This window comes from Crocodylus siamensis, chromosome 3 (assembly GCF_052110815.1).
Source record: "Crocodylus siamensis isolate JL-2025a chromosome 3, ASM5211081v1, whole genome shotgun sequence".
Taxonomy (NCBI): domain Eukaryota; kingdom Metazoa; phylum Chordata; order Crocodylia; family Crocodylidae; genus Crocodylus; species Crocodylus siamensis.
Window position 1 is genome coordinate 86,518,930 of NC_143397.1, and position 21,945 is coordinate 86,540,874.

General features: G+C 43.4%; 1 protein-coding gene across 4 annotated transcripts in view; it reads right to left on the bottom strand.

Moving 5' to 3' along the window:
* The window catches only part of FREM1 (FRAS1 related extracellular matrix 1), a 138,523-nt gene that overhangs the window by 30,110 nt on the left and 86,468 nt on the right, over nucleotides 1–21,945 (bottom strand). For 3 of the 4 annotated variants that reach the window (XR_016441269.1, XM_090038728.1, XM_090038729.1), the window contains exons 22-27: nucleotides 19,574–19,715; nucleotides 13,184–13,379; nucleotides 12,299–12,563; nucleotides 4,695–5,109; nucleotides 1,889–2,090; nucleotides 1,512–1,656 (exon numbers count right to left, since the gene is read on the bottom strand). Coding sequence is in view for 3 of the 4 variants with exons in the window: in XM_090038728.1 (XP_089894854.1) it covers nucleotides 1,512–1,656; nucleotides 1,889–2,090; nucleotides 4,695–5,109; nucleotides 12,299–12,563; nucleotides 13,184–13,379; nucleotides 19,574–19,715 (1,365 nt within the window). In the remaining variant the exon portion in view is untranslated. Of the gene's footprint in view, nucleotides 1–1,511; nucleotides 1,657–1,888; nucleotides 2,091–4,694; nucleotides 5,163–12,298; nucleotides 12,564–13,183; nucleotides 13,380–19,573; nucleotides 19,716–21,945 lie in introns of those variants that run through there. The other variant, XM_090038730.1, reaches the window with a different exon arrangement.

A 21,945-nucleotide genomic window follows, 5' to 3' on the forward strand; every position in this document is an offset into this window, starting at 1 on the left:
ACATGAATAAATAAATAAATAGTCACCCTTAGCCCATCTACATTCAGGGAAATGCTCAAAATATGATTTTGTAGTAATTCAGCAGTAGTCAAATGTTTGTGTTTTCATTTAAATTAGCTGCTTTTTAAATTAACTCATTTGATTATACAGCAATTTTTGGGTTATACATTCAAATAAATCTATTGCCACCTTTTTAAATGCAATATTCAATTTAGAGTTTTTTATCACATGCAGGCAACTTTTTGTTCTGGTCAAATTCCATAGCAAATTCATCCTCTACTTTCACCATAACAAGCCATTACTCTTCAGTTTCCTTCCTTAAAAGATGTTATATATTAGTGTTGACTCGCAACAAGTCCTGGCGTTCAACAAAGGGGTTGAACACTGCATTTCAGTGTTTGGTAGGTGATCTAATGCAAATTCACGTTTGAGAATGTATACTGCTGTAACAAAGTGCTTAGCTTAAGTTAGCTGTATTTATATGAAGTTGAATGCACTCACTTATTGACATAGCCTGGTACTGCAGTAACTTCAGCATATCTATCAATTGTTAATCTATGGTGAAACTTCATGTAGATGCTTCTAACAATTCAGAGTGTGTCTCATTTATCCTTTTTTCCTTCTAGGATGCCTGGCTCATGGACACCAACTTATATAGGATAACTCTGGACATCTTTCTCAATCATTCAAAAGTCAAATACTGTACTTAGAAATAAAACATAAACTTCCCCAGTAAAACAGAGTTTTGCTCACTACCTCCTTCTTTGTTTATTGTTATCAGATAGCATTTCATTTTCTTCAGGGGAACAGTTAAACCAATTTCGCAGGATCTTACCAATCTGTTGCAACATTTGCTGCATTTAACACAGGCTAAGAGGGTGCCCCTAATTATAATATTGGAATCATATGACTGGAGAGAACAGGCTCCCTGTTTTTTCTCCCTTCCATATATGACCCATATAAGATTTTATTGCTCAACACTTCCCTTTTTGCTGTGATCTCATGCTCTGGAAAAGCTACTCACGCTCTGTCAGAACAGGCCTAGAGTGACCTCCAGCTGCAAGACGATGTATATGAAGCTCACAGTCCTGTCACTAAGGCAGTATTTACACTGTTTAGAGCTGGTAAGTTCAATAAACTCCTTTATATACTTAAATCGTGTGTGTGTGTGTGTGTGTGTGTGTGTGTGTGTGTGTAAGCACATATTCATATATGTAAGCACATATCCTGCTCATATACTACAGTACATGACTTGAAACTGTCTCTTTGCAGTTTTTAAGGGAAGACAAGCCTCCACATTCTTTAACTGTCACTCAACATAAATAACTCTGTACTATTTTATTCTTAGTTTCTTGAAAATGCATTGCAATCAGAACCTGTAAAACTAAGCCTGTCCTCTTTCACTCACATCTTCAATGACTGAGTTCACCTAAAACAAAAAGTAGTCCCTCAGATTTTAAAGGTGCAGTGCATAAGGTGTTACAGTGTTTAGAATGAAAGACTGAAGTTACATTTGGGGGGTGCCAGAGTTCCCAGTGGGATCTGTGACTTGAAACTCCAAGCTGTCTGAATTCACTGCCCAAGCTGGATTGATGACATAAAGTACGATTTTGCTATTTAAATCTTTTTGGCTGAATTCCTCCTGGATGCACCTGCCTGAGAAAGGAAGAAAATATTCCAATGATTCAAAATCCATTCATACAAGCGCTAGCAAGAGACACACTAATTTATATAGATTATTTTAGAACTTTCTGTTTGTTAACTCTTAGAGTGCAAATAAGGATTCATTGATCTTCCAGAAACCCACCTTATACCAAAAATGTCTTATATTCCAGTGCAGCCCATACTTGTTAACAAAATTCATATTGAGAGATTAAAGCAACAGTACCTGTTGTTGTATTTTCCAGGTAGCCATAGCGAGGACCTTGTAAAATCTTAAAAATGATTTGGTCATCTTCTGTATTGGGATGAGAGGCTTTCAGGGACCTGGCAGTAATATAAATCCCAAAACTGCCATTCTTCAGGAGCTCCACATTACAAGAACAATGGAGATGAACAATTTTTGGTGCAGTTCTGTCCAAATGGTCCACCTGAATCAAATAACAAATGTTCCCCTTTTTTTTCCCACTGAATCAGATATTACCCTGCATCTACTTTTTTACTGAAAGCACTGCAGCGTATAGAGTGTAAAGCTTAGTCTGACTGATAATCTGCTGAAGATGAAATGTAACCTCTAGTAAAGTAACCACTTCTCATGACAGTTCCCCAGGTCTAGGCAACTTGTTATACATAGAACAGACTCAGCAGCAGAGCATAGAACAAATTCTCCAAGGCAGAGCACCATACATAATGTCCGTCTTTGTAACCATCTCCCTACCTCCTCCTCATCACATTTTCTTCTTTGCAAATGAAAAATACAACAAACAGCTCCCACCCTCCATTCTACATGATAGCCTGAAAGCATAACCCCCTGGTCTGGTCAATACATCTTTCCCAGACTGTGCAGTCTCTCACAGCTCCATCCATAACTACCTGTAGCCTTGCCTTCCTTTCAGGTTCTGCTTCATTTGCATCCCATTATCTTCCCTGAAATGGCTTTCCCCATTTCCTACACAGCCTCCAAGATTTATTGCAAAGAAGAGTGAAGAGTATCAGAAGTCTCCTAGCTAGACACTAGCATCTGTATTTCGACATTTATTGGGCTTTGATGAGCAACGCAGCCTGGGTCAGTCTAGATGCTGAAATGTGCCAGATTATAAAGGAAATCAAAACAAAGGCACCTATACAGAGTCTTTGAAGGGGGAAGAGGGAGAAGGTGGCATACAGAAGGTCAAAGGAAAGATCACGATGTGGAACTGGAGCAAACGAAGATATAGACATCTTAACGGGATTTCGGAGGTCATAGGAAGGAAGGATGGAAATTCAGCTGGTCAGCAGACAGAGCCTAGTATCTTGATTTGTAATTCAATATTTCTTAATACAGTGTCTGCCAGGCAGCAAACATCTGCTTCTAATAGCTGGTTATTCTTATAAGTGGCAGCAAAGTGAAAGTGAGTAAAGTAAAAAGTTTCATCAAGATGCTCTGTACAGTTTCAGAACTTCATTGTATTTTACTCATTGATTCTCACAGCTGTCTAGAAAAAAAGCTTTTATGCATAGATTGCAGTTTAAGAATTTGATTCTAATAAGCAGCTGATCCCATCACAGAAGATGCTAAACAACCTGGCAGATGCTGTGGAATTCAAAACTATAGGAGAGGTTCATTTCAAGGACAGGGGAGATGTTTGAACAGATTCCTATTTTATAAAATCTGTAAAATATTACATCCCCCCCCCCCAAGAATAGTTAGAGTCTATCAAGTCCCATATTTTCTCTCATGAAGGAGCCCATGACAAATGCTTTAAAAAGAAGCTTAGTACATATCTGCACCTTCATAGATTGTAAGGCCGGAAGGGACCTTGCATTGGCAATCCATAGGGGTGCATGCAAGTGCATGCACACCCCCTGAGATTGGCCGTGCACCCCTTGGAAGTGCCAGCCATGAAACTGGAAGTGCACTTACGATTTTGCTGCTGCCTCAGCAATCAGCTGCTGGGGGGACACCCCCACCATCAGCAATCTGGTGCCCCCCCCCCAGACTCGGGAGGCACCAATCACCCATAGGACCTCAGAAGATCATTGGGTCCAGCCCCTGCAGCAAGCAGAAAAGATTACTGGGGGTCAAGTGACCCCATCAAGGTGACTGTAGAGTCTCCTCTTGAAGATTTCCAGGGTAGGCAATTGCACCACCTCTGGAGGGAGCTTATTCCACAGTCTGGACACCCTGACTGTGAAGAAGTTTTTCCTAATGTTGAACCTGAATCAATCTTCCAGGAGTTTGTGGCCATTACTCCTGGTTTTTCCTTCAGGTATCCTGCTGAACAGTTGCTCACCGAGCCCTTGATGTACTCCCATAGTGTAGTGGTAAGATGCTACTAGGTTTCCTCTCAGACTTCTTTTCCTCTACTGGCTGAAGAGTCCCAGATCCCTCAGCCTTTCTTCATATGGCTTGCATTTTAAGACTCTGATCATATGGGTGGCTCTTCTTTGGACTCTGTCAAGCTTGTCCATGTCCTTGTTAAAGTGTGGTGCCCAGAACTGGACACAGTATTCCACACTAAGTCTGTGGTCTTACCAGTGCTGAGTAGAGCAGAAGAATCTCCTTCTTGGCTTTGTTGGAGATGCATTGATTGATGCATGCCAGAGTATTATTTGCTCTACCATCCTACCGCCGACTCATGTAATGCAATATAACTTGAGGGAAAAATTGATGAGGAGGGAAGAAGGAATCATTTCCAAGCAAGGCTGCAGCTAACATTAGGCCCAGGGGATGGAAAATATATATATTAATATTTATTCTGGCACAGTAACAACAATCATGTTTTTCTTCTATCTAGTCCCCATTTGAACTACACAAACTTACTTGCTTCAGTAATACCCTGTGCCAATGAGCTCCATGGATTCATTCTAGACAGAGTAGAAAAGTCAAACTTTTTATTCTATTAACCTATCCCTACCAGTTATAAATTGCTGAGTCCCTCAAACAAAGCAGGAAATATGTACTAGTGCTATCCCTCTCAGAGCCAATAATATCCTATTAATTAACCACATTATGTTATTCATCTTTATGAAACAGGCCTGTTAGCCATACTTGCCTGAATGGTGAATGCCACCGGCTCTACTTGCACCCTCCCATTTATGATGAAGCCTTGATTAGTCCTATCTGTTGCCACAAATGTAAATCTGTCAATCTGGGAATCCCCTCCTCCATGTTTATATGCTACATCCATGTTGTCCACATCTTGCTGGGTGAAATTGTGCTGCAGGAGTACAGCCCCTCGGTAATACAGTTGGCCATATTGAGGGAGCTGTGCCAAGAGGAAGGTAAGGTTCTCTGAGGAAGTGTCTGGGTCTGAAATCTGCAGGACATCAGGAGAAATGAGTGCCATAGCGCCTTCCACTAATCTCAACCCTTTGTTTCTAGACACTGTAGGCAAAACTTGGTCCATTGTCTCCAGAGTGATTGTGAACATCCCATGTTTAGTCCTCAGTCCATTGCTGATGATGAATCTGGCAAAGAGAGGCAAGGCATCCTTCAGCATGTGCTCTTGATTCACCATGTACTGAAATGAAATGATAATACACACCTTTACTAAAGGATATGCTTTGAGGGTGCTCTGAAACGCACATAAAAACTGGATCTCTGATGGCGTTCTACCTCTCATTTGACTCATACTTAGACTGAAGTATGTAATTTAGAAAAACAGAAGCAGATTTCAGGGTAGAGGGCAAGCTTAACCCTTCTCACACCAAAGGAGTGCTTGTGGAGAAAATATATATCTACCCTCACAAACATAAAGGATATGATTTATATAAAGCATAGTAGTGATCCAGGTATCTTGCTAGGGTTTAGACCGATGAAATCAAAAGTGGGATTCTGGTCTCCTTGTACAGTACGTATTTGTTTGCTTACCAAAAGTTTTAACTTTAGGAGCAGTTATGATACATGGACAGAGACAATGAAAAGAACTGCATCTGCTTGTAGATTGGGTTTGATTTGCTTAGTGATGTTAGCCCTTCACTTCCATAAGCACCAAATTCACCAAAAACTGATAAAAAACCAAGACAGTAAAAGGAATGTAGCATTATATTCCCATCTCACTGGAAATGCTCCTGGTAACTCTAAACACAAGTCCCATTTGTACATGTAAATCCTATCATGTTCAGATGCAAATAGGACTCCAATATCTCAGTGTCACATATTTGTGTTTCCTTACAGAGGCTCAAATTAAAATTTCACTTAGATATTTAAAATCTACAGTAAGGACCTGGCAGAATTGGATAGGTGCTAGACTTTATTTTTAAACCATGGTGTGCACATTTAAATTTCTCAGTGGATCATATTTGCTGCATTTATTTTCTTCATGTAACTTTGTAGTCACAAAAGCACATATATTTCTGTCTCAAGTAAAAACACTTTCTGACATTTACTGTAGAGTTAAGCTTTATAATTTTTGCTCTTATTTTGCATGGGAAAGAGAGAGACCCAAATAGAGAGCTTGGTAACAAACTGGAAGGTCATCTGTCAGTTAGGAAATGGTAAAGAAATTAGCTTGTGATATTTCGCTTTCTTTAAAGTTAGTGGTGATTGAGCATAAGGGAAAAACAATTTTGTAGACTATCAAATTAATCCTAGTTGTTAATAGAATGCTTATTCCCGTCTATTTTTCTTAAAAATCTAAAATTGAAAATTGCACTGAAAGATATTTCAGGGGTTTGAGAGACTGAAAAGTCCACTGCAAGAGTCTAATTGATACGTCACATCATCATAAGGTGCCACTGAGCTGTATCTGTTGGTTTTTCCCCTCTGAATATGATATATAATATTTATGATGATGTATAATGTTCTTCCTTGCTGCTCTCCATTTATTCATTTTGTCATGGTGGTGAAAATGCACACAGCTGCCTTCCTAGGTGTAAAGGTTCACTTCATAAAGAGATTTTTTTTGCATTGATATGTTTCCCTTGCCCCAGGGTCTTCCTCTTTCCCCTCCAAGCTTAGCTTTGTGTGCATGCAATATTCCACTTATTATATTCATTAATTTAAACTCATATGGAAAAGTGCAACTGATACAACATATATAACCACAGGTACATACACACTTAAGTGTCTTTCCACTCATCACTTGGCTGCCATTTTACTTATGCCAAGTGAAGACTGCTAGAAAGTCTGCTTCCTTGTCTCACCTTCATCTACTGATTGAGAGGCTTTGCCACTGAAGCCAGAAAAGTGCTACAAGAACTGAAATGTCAGAACTAGGATTGATGTTGTTCACCTTGAATATGTGACCTTAAGTAGGTCATGGAAATGGCTTGCTGTATTGCACAGGCTGTCCAGCTAAAACCCTTCACTACCTACAGTGATGCCCAATAATTAAGGGCTGACCAACTTGAAAGCAGGCACTATGCCATCAGACAGATGGGAATGAGCGTAAGCAGGCCAGAGACTATATAGGAGTTAGAAATATATTTACTGAAGGCAGTATTCCCAGTTGGGAACATAGAGGCAGCTGTCTGTACTGACCTAAAGCTGTTGTGCCAATGGTAAAAGGGATGTACTATGACTAATCTAGCGAGATTGGATATACAACTGGCACAATGATGATAAATAAGTAAAAAAAAAAACCATGTTCACACAAGACCTTATTTTAGCTTTTTAAAGACAGGAAAAGTGAAGGCCAGGGTGCAGATTAGATCCTTCCACTGACACATCCCCTTCCTTGGCTTAACCTAGGAGGCCTCTTGGGTAATGTATCAAACCTACATATAATAAACCTGTTTGGAAGAATAGTTCAGGTCATGAATATGAAAGTTTGGTTCAAAACATTCTATAGGACACTGGACAAGAATGAAGCTCTTAGATTTATTAATAAGGTTGAAAATTCCAATGCAAATACTGCACATAACTTGATCTTCCAGGTTAATGAAGCTAGCTGTGTCCAAGAAGTAGCTTTTTTACTTTTCTTGCGGATGGGGGGCGGAATTTTTTGCTTATTTCTGATTTACTTCTGCTTCATCTCTCCCTTAGGAATAGAAAGCAGCCAAGATTCTCATTACTCTGATGAAATTTATGGGATAACTCTCAGGCTTAGTTAGGAGGACATGTCGCATGGTTTGATTTCACCATTACCAAGGTTTTCATGCTTTCTGCAGTTCCATGGCAATAGAGTTGGCTGTAGAACCTACCATCTGTCATGGCATTTAAAAGATAAAAATGGAATCATAAATAGTGCCAGCTCATTACAAAATCGAGCCAGCGTGTCAAAATGGAGGACATTAGCATGTTCTTTTAGCATCCTGCTGCCAGCATCTGATGTCAGGTTGCTAATCACTTGAAGTCATCTGTCCAAACAAGCACTGCCAAATCTTTCTTCCAGGCCAGCAGCACCAAACAATACAGAGAAATTTATGACTGAAGAAAGTACTTCAGCAGAAGGTAAAAATCTGATCATTTAAACTCCCCATATAATTAATGTCACCATTTCTTGTTTTAAAAAAATATCTGCCACCATACTTATATCTCCACACACAACCAAATTCTTTGCCAAATACTAACAGCAAGGAACATCAATTACTGTGATTAAAACTGACACTATATTTATTAAAATACCATAACCTATCTTTTATGACAACAGCCTTTCTAATTAGGTTCTACATCACTAACTCAGACAGAAGGCTTATTTACATGCAAAGTTGCACTAGTTTAATTTAAGGTGTGATTTTGAGCTGATTTAGATAAACTCGTGGGAAAGACTGTTTGAATGCTCTTGTTTCAGTTTAAACCAGGCTGATTTCAGTTTAGTTTAAGTGGATTAGGAGCAGGTTATGCTAAACTGAAATAATCCACTCTTAAATAAGTGCATCTGCACACAAAGATTTGCACTGGTGTGACTTGACTTATACAAGTTCGTGTTCTAAACAAAGCTGTAATGCTTCACATGAATGTCTCACAAAGCTTCCCAGAGGGGTGGTAGGTATCAAATATTGACTCACTGACAGTTTCTCAAATGAAAATGAGTGACTTTAGCTTGAGATGACCAAAAAGAATTTCCAATCTCTGACAACTTTGTGTAGAAGAAGATAGGATAGGGTGACACATTATTAGAGACTAACTGATTGGGAGAGGCATGAGCATTCTCAAGCTATAGCCTACTTCATCAAATGCTAGGAATGGACTGTCAGAAAGAAAAAAATTGGTACAAAGGAAAGAATTTGAAAATTTCCTTCTCCCTGGTTTAGCTAGAGAAGTTCAGAAAGTTTCCAATCAAAAATGTCCATTTGTTTTAATTTTAGCTTGTGTCAACACTGTATGTACCTGAACTGTAGGAGGGCCTCAAGTTTCCAGCCTTCCAATGAGCTAAACTTCCTATCATGCAGCTTAGCCAGCAGAGATTGCATAGGGAAGCACAGGGAGCTGTGATTCATAGGGAAGAATGGGGTCTTCACCCACCTGAACTCTAACCTCCCACAAGGTATAAGGACAGACCACACAGCTGCAGTCCATTGTTGAAACAAGCCCGAATGAGATGTTTCTATTTCATTTGAGAAACTAAACTTTTTATTTGTGTTGAGAAAAAAAAATTCACTTTGCTTTTCCAAGAAGGAAAATGAACCTGAGGCAAAATTAGAGTTTTCCCATGGAAATCTTGATTTTTCAAAAATTCCAATATTTTTGCCAAAAATGTAAAAATTTTCAGTCTGCTTTACACAAAGATTACAGCTATTTATTAGGAAATGCCATATGTAACCTTCCTTTTGCCTTATTTTGCTCTCTTCAACAAAAATCTCATGAAAAACTCCTGAGGTTTGAGGATGGCTAGATTCAGTCCTTTCTCCTATAATCAGAGTAGCAGGGGTGACGCGTAGGGGGTGCATGCAGGTGCACGTGCACCCCGAGCATGGTGGTTGCCACTCACCACCCTGCTGCCAACACCATCTGTGGGTGGTCCGCAATCCATGCTGGCTGCTGACAACGCTTGCCACCCCCCGCCCCCGCCGACAGCACCGGCAGTATCAGTGGGAGCTCCCCCACTTACCACTGCTGAACTCCTGCCGCCACCACCATGCCCCCCCAGCCGCAAAGGGCATGCATCATTCATGCAGAGTAGTATGGTTAAATAAAACTATGAGGAATGCTGTCCTTTCTGACACTTTGCATTTAAGTTTTATCTAGTCTCTGCTGGCTTGTGAGTCAGGTTCAGGACTGGAACGGAAGCACTGGGTTCCCCATGTGAAAGTATATTTGAGAGTCAAAAATCTGCCAAACAGTTCCTAGAAGTAACAAAGTTTTGTCTGTAAATTTAGTGGTATTTATTTATTTTCACAGCTGCCGCTAGAATAGATTAGTGAGTCTATTTATCAGTGTTTTAAAGAAATACAAAATGCCTTTAATTTTACTTACAGCTTTTTAAAAATAATCAGTATTACAGTGATATAAGAGGCATAGCACTAAAGGGCAGGACAGAATATACATATTGAGAAAGTATTACAGATGGTTATATTTTCTACTTTTCCACCAGAAGTCACAGCTGAGACCTAGGAAGTTAAATTAAATAGGTGGATTCAATGGCAGTCATTCAGTCTGATTTCAAGAACAGCTTTAACAAGAAGCATGAAAGAAACATGTTCAAAGTCCTGATTAAGAAACCTGACCATAAACTCTCACTCAGAGTTGACAATACTTGGTGGCAGCATTGATTTTAGTATGAAAGAAAGATGATTTGATGGCAGGAGATCACTTTTATACTAAAAGTGAAACAATAAGAGCTGAAATCCTAGAAAATAATATATTAATAGGACAGAGTCTCGTTTGTAGTTTTGCTGAAATCAGTGAAGCTATGCCACCAGTTGAGAGTCTGGATCCAATATAAAACATGAGGAAGCTTAATAACATAACTGGTGCTATGCAGAATGGAGGCCCCTGTTTCTTTGGAATACAGGATACTGAGAAAGAATAAATGACATTATTTTCAGGTAAATCATTAAATCTTATGTGTAAGTCTTGATAAATTTTGTGAGGCATAAAAAGCACTAAAATGCATTGGAATACAAATGAGAAACAATGGTGAATTGCAATTCTTTCGAATTTGACCTTACCAAGTTATTTTTAATGTGGCTCATTGAAATAATTTTTTTTTTTTGGCAAAATCTCTTGGGGACATAATTATGAAGCTCCAAAGACGTAGATTTACAAGGACTCAAAGTATTTGTGTATTTAAGTTTATGACAGAAAAAAGCTGTATTGGAATATGTAATCTGACCAATCTATTAGCATATGTAATGATTTATTAAGGTCAGTTCTATAACCAGAGAAACAATCATGATGTGTTAACAACTGAGGCAGAGAGACCTTATGGACTGAATCACTTGTCTGAAACACATAAATAATTCTGATGGATAGCCTGAACTGAAAGTTTCCAACCTAAAATGAACAACAAAAGCAGAGCTGGGAAACTAGTGAGCAACTATATAGGTAACCTGGTCCTACATGAAACATTCAGGAAAAGTTTAACTATTAGAAAAAGCTTTAGCTGTGAGATGAACACAGTGACCTGAAAATATTCTATTTTAGGGGGTTTTCTATAGTGCCTACATTCTCTGATGTGATCTGCTACATGCACACATACACACACAGAAGACAGGGTACCAGTGGCTGTGTCAGGAGCATATAACCCTTGTGTAAAGCTTAGCCTAATGGCAGGCCCCACAATGTCTATCTGGGTGATGAACTGGGGATGCCAAAAATGTAGGTTTTACTTCTCTTCAGAACCCCACATCTTGTCTTCACCGTGATGTGTATGTCTTAGTGGCATATGTGAAGTAACAACGTAGGCTGAGGGAAGAGCGGGGAAGGAATGTTCTTTTGCCCCATGCATATCTCCAGCATTGAAGCCAACCCGTTGGTCTAGCTACTCAGCTAAAAATATCCCCTTGAAATAAACCTTCCATTCAAAGCTATCAAAAGTCTTTACTTTGACAAAGACCTAGGTCCTGGCAAACTGCACATCACTGAACACCCTTTTGGTGCTCTCAGCTGCTCTGCTAGCATTAACAAATGCCATCTGGTTTAGTGTAAAATGGATTTCTAATCCGGAGCACTTTGGCAAAGATCTCAGTATCACAATATAAGAGGGATGCTTTTCTGAATTATCTGAAGTCCTCATGATCCATCTTCTTGTAACTGATTGTGCTACTTCAGATGGAGCACAAACAACTGAATGAGAAATTAAGTCTGCTGTTCAGTCATCCAGGAAGGTGTATTTGGAAAAGCACTGAAGGATATCAGATTGAGTACTATAAGAAATCTGCATCACAACACTTTTTCCTCCTTACTGAATGTAATATTAATCCAGTAACACAATTAACAAGGAAAATTATTATAATTTGTCAGGAAATCTCAGAGATGTTATTGAGCCCTTCTCCTACATTTAGTTTTCATTAGCCATGTACTATTTCTTGCATATTATAAAAATGTTCAAGCCATTATACGTGAATGAATGTAGCCCAGACTATTTCTTCACTGTTTTAAGGGACAAGTGTGTTATGTTAGTCAGGGATAAATCTAATAAAGCAGGAATTACTTTTGCCATATGCATATTTTTTTTCCACACAAAAAAGAGTGAAAAGGAGAGTGCTGCTTTCCAGTTAATTTTATTATTAACCAGGACAGCTAGGAAAAAAACAATTCTTCAGCACTTACCTGAACGTATCTTCAGAAGCAGCTGCCTTGCTACTGTGGACATAGCAAACTGCCTGGCCTGCTATATCCATTTGGCTGAAACTTGTGATGGGGATTTCTGGAAAGCTGACGTACTCTATCTGTCCATACTGAGGTGGAGATGTTATCACATAGAGGAGTTCCTCTGGTTTGTCAGTTCCATCAATAGCAAGAAGGGCATCCGTCGTTATGTAGCTTCTATCCCCCTTCGACACAGTAAGTGGCCTTATAAAAACAGCAATATCTCCTGCCAGATATATGACGATAGGTTAAAATGGTCCTATTAGTATTGATATATGTCTCCTGCATGTTATGTTATATATAACATTCTAGACACTGTAGAGGAAAGCATGGTTTTAAGTAGTGATTATGACATAAATCCAACACTGTTTAGGGCTAAATCCAACATAGTTGTCACAGGACTGGGAAGCAGGACACCTGAACCCTGTTTCTAGCTTTGCCTGTCTTAGGACATGCTTTGGCTAAGCTGGTCACCACTTTTTGTGCTTTGGTTTGCCCATGTACAAAATGGGGATAATATCAATTTTACAGGCATGTTGTCAGCCATTTTACTGTATAACTGAAAGCCACTTGGGTGGATCTATGAAAGTGAGGAGCAAAGTATTAACTAAATATATTACCTAGAACCCCTTTTGAAGAAATAGTGAAGAATCATGTCCTACAATGAGTTCTATGCAGACAGACCCTCAAGGCCTGCACAGAGCCCCAGTAAAACTAGTGTGACCCACCTTGGTGTTCAATGAAGGCTTGGGGTGTCAGTTAGGATCATACATTACAATTTATTTTTCAGACTGAATTTCTGCCACAATTAGTCACTGTAGGACATAAAGTCAGCTAGATTGTTACCCTTCTCAATGTCCTTGATGCTGATGAAGAATTCCAGTGCTGGGGACTGGTTGTCTCCATCCCACAGATGAAATGTGAAACCGTCTTGGATCTTGGATCCTATAGCTCCTGTATGCACATATCTCACAAGGTTCAGATCTATTTCTTCCTGAGTGCAGTTCATTCCAGTATGGAGAGTCACCCAGTCCCTGCCTACCTAGAATGAATAAAAATCTGTCAGTATCCAGCCATTATCCCACAACGGCTTATTTAATAAATATACCCTGATGATATACAGAGATTGCCAAAGATAGCCTAGTTGATAGCTGGATCTTTCCTAGCAAGACATTTTAGGGCCAGTATATGTCAAGAGCTTTGCTGCCAAGCAGTCAGAAGGTCTGTGGAACGGGGAATGCTAAAAACTTATCAGATCTGATTCTTACATTTTCCCTGATATTCAGCCTATATTCTCCCAATTTTATGTAATGCTATTACTCCTGGTTTTACTTGGGCTCATAGAATCATGTTTCTGTAGGGAAGTCCCAAAGTCTTTCCCTGGAAAAAACTGACATATCAGATGCAGTTTCCTAGAATCATACAAAGTTAGGGTTGGAAGTGATCTCAGGAGGTCATCTAGTCCAACCTCCTACTCAAAGCAGGACCATCCCAACTATATCATCCAGGCCAAAGCTTTGTCTAGCCGGGTTTTGAAAACCTCCAAGGATGGAGCTTCCACCTTCTCTCTGGGTAACATGTTACAGTGTTTTACTACTCTTCTAGTGAGAAAATGCTTCCTAAAAATCTAACCTAAACCTCCCTTGCTGCCACTTGAGACTATTGCTTCTTGTTCTATCATCTGCCACCACTGAGAACAGTTTAGCTCCATCCTCTTTGTAACCACCCTTCAGGTAGTTGAAGACTCCTATTAAAACCCCTCTCAGTCTCCTCTTCTACAGACTAAATAAGCCCAGTTCCTTTAGCCTTTCCTCAAAGCCATGTACTCCAGCCTCCTCACCGTTTTTGTTGCCGTTTTGCTGGACTCTCTCCAATTTGTTCACATCCTTTCTGTAGTGGGGGGGCCCAAAACTGAACACAGTACTCCAGATGTGGTCTCACCAGTGCTGAATAGAGGGGAATAATCATTTCCCTTGACCTACTGGCAACACACCTACCAATGCAGCCCAGTATGCTATTAGCCTTCTTGGCAACAAGAGCACACTGCTGGTTCATATTCCGCTTATTTCCCACTGTAACCCCCAAGTCCGTTTCTGCAGAGCTGCTGCCCAGCCAGTCAGCCCCCAGCCTGTACTGATGCATGGGATTGTTCCATCCTGTGTGCAGGACTTTGCACTTATAGATTTCATAGACATTAGGGCTGGAAGGGACCTCGGGAGATCATCAAGTCCAGCCCCCTGCCCAAAGGGCAGGAAGTCAGCTGGGGTCATAGGATCCCAGCAAGATAAGCATCCAATTTACTCTTGAAGGTGTTCAATGTAAGTGCTTGAACCACCTCCGCTGGCAGACTGTTCCAGACCTTGGGGGCTCGGACAGTAAAGAAATTCTTCCTTATGTCCAGCCTGAAACGGTCTTGCAGGAGTTTGTGACCGTTCGACCTCGTCATCCCTTGGGGCGCTCTGGTGAACAGATGTTCCCCCAGATCCTGGTGGTCACCCCTGATAAACTTATAGGTGGCCATCAGATCACCCCTGAGCCTGCGCTTTTCCAGGCTAAAGAGTCCCATGGCTCTCAGCCTGTCATCGTAAGATCTGTTTTCCTGACCTCTGATCATGCGCGTGGCTCTCCTCTGGACTCTCTCCAGCTTCTCCACATCCTTTTTGAATTGTGGAGCCCAAAACTGGACGCAGCACCAAGGCTGAGTACAAGGGGAGAATGACGTCCCGGGATTTGCTCGAGAAGCATCTATGGATGCACGCCAGCATTCTGGTCGCTTTACTAGCTGCAGCATTGCATTGCAGGCTCATGTTCATCTTGTGGTCAATGATGACCCCCAAGTCTCTTTCTTCTGTAGTGCTAACCAACGTAGCACTGCCAAGCCTATAAGGGTGCTGCAGGTTTTTCCTCCCAAGGTGGAGAACCTTGCATTTATCGGTGTTAAACACCATGAGGTTCTCGTCTGCCCGTTTGCTGAGCTTGTCCAGGTCAGCCTGGATCACCCGCCTATCTTCTGGCGTGGATGCTTTGCCCCAAAGTTTGGTGTCATCGGCGAACTTGGCCAGTCCACTCCTGACTCCAGTGTCCACATCATTAATGAAGATGTTGAACAGTATGGGTCCAAGGACAGAGCCTTGAGGGACCCCACTGGTCACAGGGCACCATGATGAGTGACTGCCATCAATCACAACTTGTCTTTTTTGAGCCTCATGAGATTCCTTTTGGCCCAATCCTCCAATTTGTCTAGGTCACTCTGAATTCTAGCCCTACACTCCAGTGCATCTACTACTCCCCGCAGCTGAGTGTCATCTGCAGACTTGCTGAGGGTGCATTTATGCCATCTTCCAGGTCGTTGATAAAAACATTGAACAAAACTGGCCCCATGACTGACCCCTGGGGCATTCCATTTGATACCAGCTGCCAACTAGACATCGAGCTGGTGATAATTACCCTCTAAGCCCCATGCTTCAGCCAGCTTTCTATCCACCTTATAGTCCATTCATGCAGCCCATACTTCCTTAGCTTGCCTGCGAGAATGTTGTGGGAGACCATATCAAAAGCCTTGCTAAAGTCAAGGTACCCTGCACCCACCAGTCTCCCCACATCCACAGAGCCAGTCCCCTCATCATAGAAGGCAATCAGGTTAGTCAGGCATGACTTGCCCCAGGTGAATCCATGCTGACTGTTCCTAATCACCTTTTTCTCATCCTAGTGCTTAGAAATGGATTCCTTGAGGATCTGCTCCATGATTTTTCCATGGACTGAGGTGAGGCTGCCTGGTCTGTAGTTCCCTAGATCCTCCCTTTTTCCTTTCTTAAAATATGGGCAATATGTTTGCCATTTTCCAATCATCTGGGACCTCTCCTGATTGCCATGAGTTTTCAGATATGATGGCCAGTGGCTCTGCAGGCTCATCAGCCAGCTCCTTCAGCACTCTCAGGTGCTCAGCACCCTCCCCATGGACTTGTTCACATCCAGCTTGTAGTTCTTAACCTGTTTGTAGCAGGGCACTGGGGTGCCTGCTACTGGCATTGGTAATAGGGCTGGGCTGCCAATCAGCAGGATAGCACAGCTGAAGGTGGCTTAGGCAACAGATTAGGTCAGCTGACTGAAAGGGGGCAGGGCCTGGCTGTTATAAGCAGCCAGGCTGAGGCCAGAAGGTGGTTCCCCTCTGACAGGCAGAGAGGCAGGAGCTGTGCTGCGGAGCAGAGCTGCCTGAGTGCTTTAGCACCCATGTGCTGATGAGATGGAGAGGCCTCTGACAGGGAGGCTTGACAGAGAGCCAGGGTGGTACGGGATGTTATAGCCGGTAGGCTGATTTTTGGGTTACTGCCAGTTGGCTTGGTTTTGATGGTGATTGTGTTACTGGAGGACTGGGTGAGGCTGTAGGGGAAGGAGGAGGCCTCAGGGGAGCACTCCAGCAGAATGGGGGGGTGGTTCCTGGTGGCGCAGAGGGTGCTGTGTCTTGGGGTGTACCCAGGGAGGGCACAGTGATTGGGGCCAGAGCTGGCACTGTGGATGAGGCACAGTGTTTTGGGGTGTCCTGACCCTGGCCCCAGTGGGGCGACCTCGGGAGGAATTAGGGGGGTGTCCTGACCCTAGCCCAGTGGGGGGGGCACTATCAGGAGTAAAACCCAGTGGGGTATATGACTCAGAAGAAGGGTCAGGGGGCCAGGCACGGCTATGGGCCACTGGAGCCCCAAGCGCGGGAAGCGTGTGAGCGAGGCCCAGAGGGGGCGAGAGCGTGAAAGGGCGTGGGAAGCGCGAGAAGCATGGACATAGGCCCCAGAGGGGGCAAGAGTGCGAAAGGGTGTGGGAAGCGCGAGAAGCGTGGACACAGGCACCAGAGGGGGCGAGCGCAAGAAGCGCGAGGCATAGGCCCCAGTGAGGGTGAGTATATTGGGCAAACTCCAGAAGGAAGGGGTGGGCCTATCAAGAAGCCTCAGAAGAGGGTGAGTGCACAAGTAAGCCCCGGAGAAGGGCAGGCGTGCGAATAGAAGCCCCGGAGAGGGGGCGCATATCGGAGAGGCCCTGGAAAGGGCAAGCACAAGATTAGAGCATCTGGTGAGGACGAGGATACAGGAGAAGCCCCAGACGAGGGCGCGTCGATTGGGAAGCCCCTGAAAGGGGCGAGGGCAAGTCTAAAGAGCCCGGAGGGGACAGGGCGCGTGGGTAAAGGCCCGGAGAGCGCTCGCATATCAGAGAGGCCCCAGAGAGGGAGCGTATACCGGAGAGGCCCCGGGGAGGGCACGTACACAGAGACATGAGAACGTCTGGGACACCGGCGAGGCTTGGGTGTGGTATTGGGGGTGGAAGGAGCCACGCAACGCCCTGGGGGCGGGGTGCACCAAGAGATATCTGTGTAGGGCAAGAGCACCGGGTCCGAGAAGCCCAGAAAAGGCAGCCTCCCATTAATATTATATAAACAGCAAAGACGTGGCGGGTGAGACGAGGGTGCTGGAAGGGCAACTTGGCACGGTAGGGGCTCAGGAGAGATCACGGCCACTCCTGGGCCCCGCCCCGTGACACTGTTCTTTCACCACTGAGGGCTGCTCACCTTCTCTCCAAACTGTGCTGCCCAGTGCAGTACTCTGGCAGCTGGACTTGCCTGTGAAGACTGAGGCAAAAAAGGCATTGAGCTCTTCAGCCTTTTCTGCATCCATTGTCACAAGCTTGCCTCCCCCATTCAGTAAGGGACCTACACTTTTCCTAATCCTCCTCTTTGTTACAGTTCACATCCCTTTGGCCTTCCTGAATTCATCCCTGCATGCCGGAGCAATGCTCTTAATTCTTCCCTTGTTATTTGTCCAAGTTTCTACTTCTTATAAACTTCCTTTTTGTGATTTAGTTTATCGAAAAGTTCCCTGCTTAGCCAGACTGATTTTCTGCCATACTTGCTAGTCTTCCTTCACATCAAGATGGTTTGTTCCTGCACTCTCAATGAGGCTTCTTTAAAGTACAGCCAGTTCTCCTGGACTCCTCCCCCCCACCCCCACAGTCTGGCTTCCCAGGGGATCCTGCCATGAGTTCCCTGAGTGAGTCAAATCCTGCTTTTCTGAAGTCCAGGGTCCTTACTCTGCTACTCTCTGTCCTTCCTTTTCTCAGGATCCTGAACTCAATCATCTCATGGTCATTGCTGCCCAAGCTGCCATTCGCTACTACATTCCCCACCAATTCTTCCCTGTTTGAGCAGCAGGTCAAGAGCATGGTCCCTAGTTGGCCACTCCAGCACTTGCACTAGGAAATTGTCCCCAGTACTCTCCAAAAAACTATGCACTACTGTATTGCTCTTCCAGCAGACATCAGGGTGATTGAAGTCCCCCATGAAAACCAGGGCTTGTGATTGGGAAACTTCAGCTAGCTGTTTGAAGAAAGCTTCATCCACCACTTCCTCCTGGTCTGGTGGTCTACAGCAGACCCCCACCATGACATCACCCTTGTTGCTCTCCCCTCTAGCCTTAACCCAGAGACTCTCAACAGACCTATCTCCAGTTTCATACTGGAGCTCTTAGCAAGTATATGGCTCTTTTACATAAAGTGCAAGTCCTCCTCCGCTTCTCCCCTGCCTGTCCTTCCTGAACAGTTTGTACCCATCCATGATAGTGCTTCAGTCATGCGAGTTATCCCAGTAAAGTCTCTGTTACTCCAGTCAAAACATAGTTCTGTGATTGTACAAAGACTTCCAATTCTTCCTGCTTGTTTCCCAGGTTCTGTGCATTCATGTACAGGCACCTGAGATAACTAACTAGTTGATTGCCCTGATTTCTCAAGAATTATGAGAGCACCTCCCCTGTTGCCCACTCCTGCTTGCTCTTCCTCCAGGTCTCCCACTTCCCCACTTCCCTCAGGGCTTTGGGCAGTTTCCTGCACTTTGGAAGATTTCAAAGTATTTTAAAACAAAAAATGCTGTATTGATCAGAATCAGCACAGGTGGCACTTCATAGGAGTTGTCCCAGCTTATCATGCTGTTAAGATGTTTAAATACCAATAAGCACAGCATGCCCAAATGACAGAGCTTTAAAATATTTCTATACAATCACTGTTAATCCCACATAGAAACCTATATCAAATATAGCTACCAGAATCCACTTACCAGGTTATTTTCCTCCCAAATGTATGGGATACTATGTTCCCACATCCCTGTGCCATTCAGAACCATAATAGTGGCCTTCTCCTTCTTTCTCTTCTACAATAAGAGTTGCTTGTTTGTTTGTTTTTTGTTAAAGTACAAAGACTAACCTTGAGCTGAAGCTGCCCATTTTCTGGAATTCTTTCAAATAAATAGTAAATTCTTTCCCTGGGGGTGTCTTTATCTTCGGCTGACAGAACAGCACTAGAAATGATTCGCGTTTCACCCATGTTCACCTCTATCTCATCCTTCCTGTGGAAAAAAAAAGCCATGCATTGATATAAAAACAGAGAAATAACCTTTCTTATGAGTCACGCCAGTGCCAGGAAAATGGATTATTCAGATGCTGAAGGAGTAATAACTGCAGAATGACTAAAAGGCAGTGCATATTTCTGTAAAACAGCAAGCAGAGGAGACAAGGAAGACTGGGGAAAAGTAGCAAACAGCAAAACAGAAACCAGTTCTGTGCATGTGCTCCTCCCCACCCAGTTCTCATCTGATTTGACCAGAAGAAGTAATATGAGCCAGTTGGCTATACCACTGGTACAGACCACACCAGTCCTATTGGCCTTTTTGGATTGTTCGATTAGCCAGGTCAGCTGTGGCCTGGTTGAGTCTTTAAAGTGGTGGCATCTGGATGGACCCTCACTTTGACTTGTTGCCTATGGCAGGCAACATTTTGCAGACTATGCATTGGCCTCCAGGTTCAAATAACTCCTTGTGGTCTTTTGTTGTCTGGTGGGAAATGGATTCTTCAGAGTGGCTCTGTGAAGATGGAGTCTTGGAAGTGCCTACCACTGGGTGTGAAAATTGGTAGGATGGAAGTCCCAAACTGTATCTAAATTCCTTTAAAGATGTGCCTCTTCTTAATCCTCATACCTTGTCTCTCTTTCTCCCCATCAGATAATACCAATCTGCCCCTTCATATTACTATTGTTATTTTAGTACCACAAAAATGTTATTAATAATGTTAACACTGAAAGATCAGGCACTCAAAACTGAAGAAAGGCCAGAATTAAGGTTGCCTGTTCATGCTCATGGAGGAGCTTTAACATGAGAGAGCATATTCATTCACTTAATTTGGATGCTGCAAGCCCAGATGTTGGAACATATTCTATGAGGATGGATGGTTGGGAGCCTGTGTGAACTGATATTTCAAAGACTTGTAACTTGACCTAATTTTCATAGACATAGCCCTGAGACAAATTTCAGGGCTACTTCTGCTTTCCAAGGAAGAGTTGTGAAATTTGTTTTAATATTGAAAACTAACATATTTTTTTCTCCTAGTTTTGTTCTCAGAAACGGCTAAACAGTTTTGACTAATTGTCATGGAATCATTCACTCTTATATGGGCAAACAACATTGTCCCAGGGGTACAGGATCAGAAAAGGGGGAAGCCTTGTTCAGAGGCAGATCCCAGACTAAGGCAAAGGAAGGAAAAAACTTACCTGTTGCAGAGGTTGGGAGGAGTGAGGAAGCGCATGGTGGAAAACTGCCCATGCAGTTTGTCGGCCGCGTCCATATCCAGCTAGGAGAACTATCTAAATCTCAAACCCAGGGAAGGAGTGCAGGGCTGAGTCAGGAGCAGCCAAGGGAAGTAAGCCTGACAGCAGGGAAGGATGAACAGACTACACCAAGGAGAGAGACCTCTCGTTCCCATCCGGAGCACCCTTGGGTAAAAGGCGAGTAGGAGGCACCTGAAAACCTCTGCCTCCTGTATCTGGTTTGCCGGGTGCCTGAAGAAAGGCCGAGAGAGAGAGAAGCCCCAGATGGATGCAACACCTGGCGAGAAAGATGATCAGCCTTGGTGAGTCTGGATGTCAGTGAGAATGTAAATAGGCAGAAATGACAAAGACAAAAGGTAAAGCAGAGAAGGAAGAAGGCAGGGGAAAGAAAAGGAAGACGGGGGAGGGGAGGTGTGTCGGAGAGCACATAGGTGCCCTGCTCCCTGGAAGAATGGAAAGTGCTAGGGAAAGAGTCCTAGCAGAAAGCAAGGAGCCCATCTGCGGGTTGCCAGGGTAACTGGTGGGAGTCAGCTGACCGGAAGGGGCAGGGCCTGACTCCTATTCAACTCCCAGGCTGAGGCCAGGCAGGCAGTTCCCTGCCAGCAGCCAAGGGGGTAGGAGCTCTGCCTGAGTGAGGGAAAGGAAGAGGCCAGAATGAATGAACAATGCGATACTGATGAGAGATGGAGAAGCCTGGGAGTGGCTTGAATGCTGTTATAGCCAGATGGCTGAGGTTTATGTTATAGCCTAGGGGCTTGAGTCTTCTGTTTACTACTGGTGGTTTGGGTGAGGCTATCAGGTTGGACGAGGCCTCTTAGGGGACCCACAGTAGCATGGGGACCCCGGCACCAAAGAGGACACAGCCTTTTGGGGTGCAGACCCCAGCCCCAGGGCAAAAAGGGGGCAGCACGAGAAGCCCCAGGGCAAAAAGGGGACAGCGACTGAAGAGCGCCAGAGGGCACGGTGAGAGAGAAGAG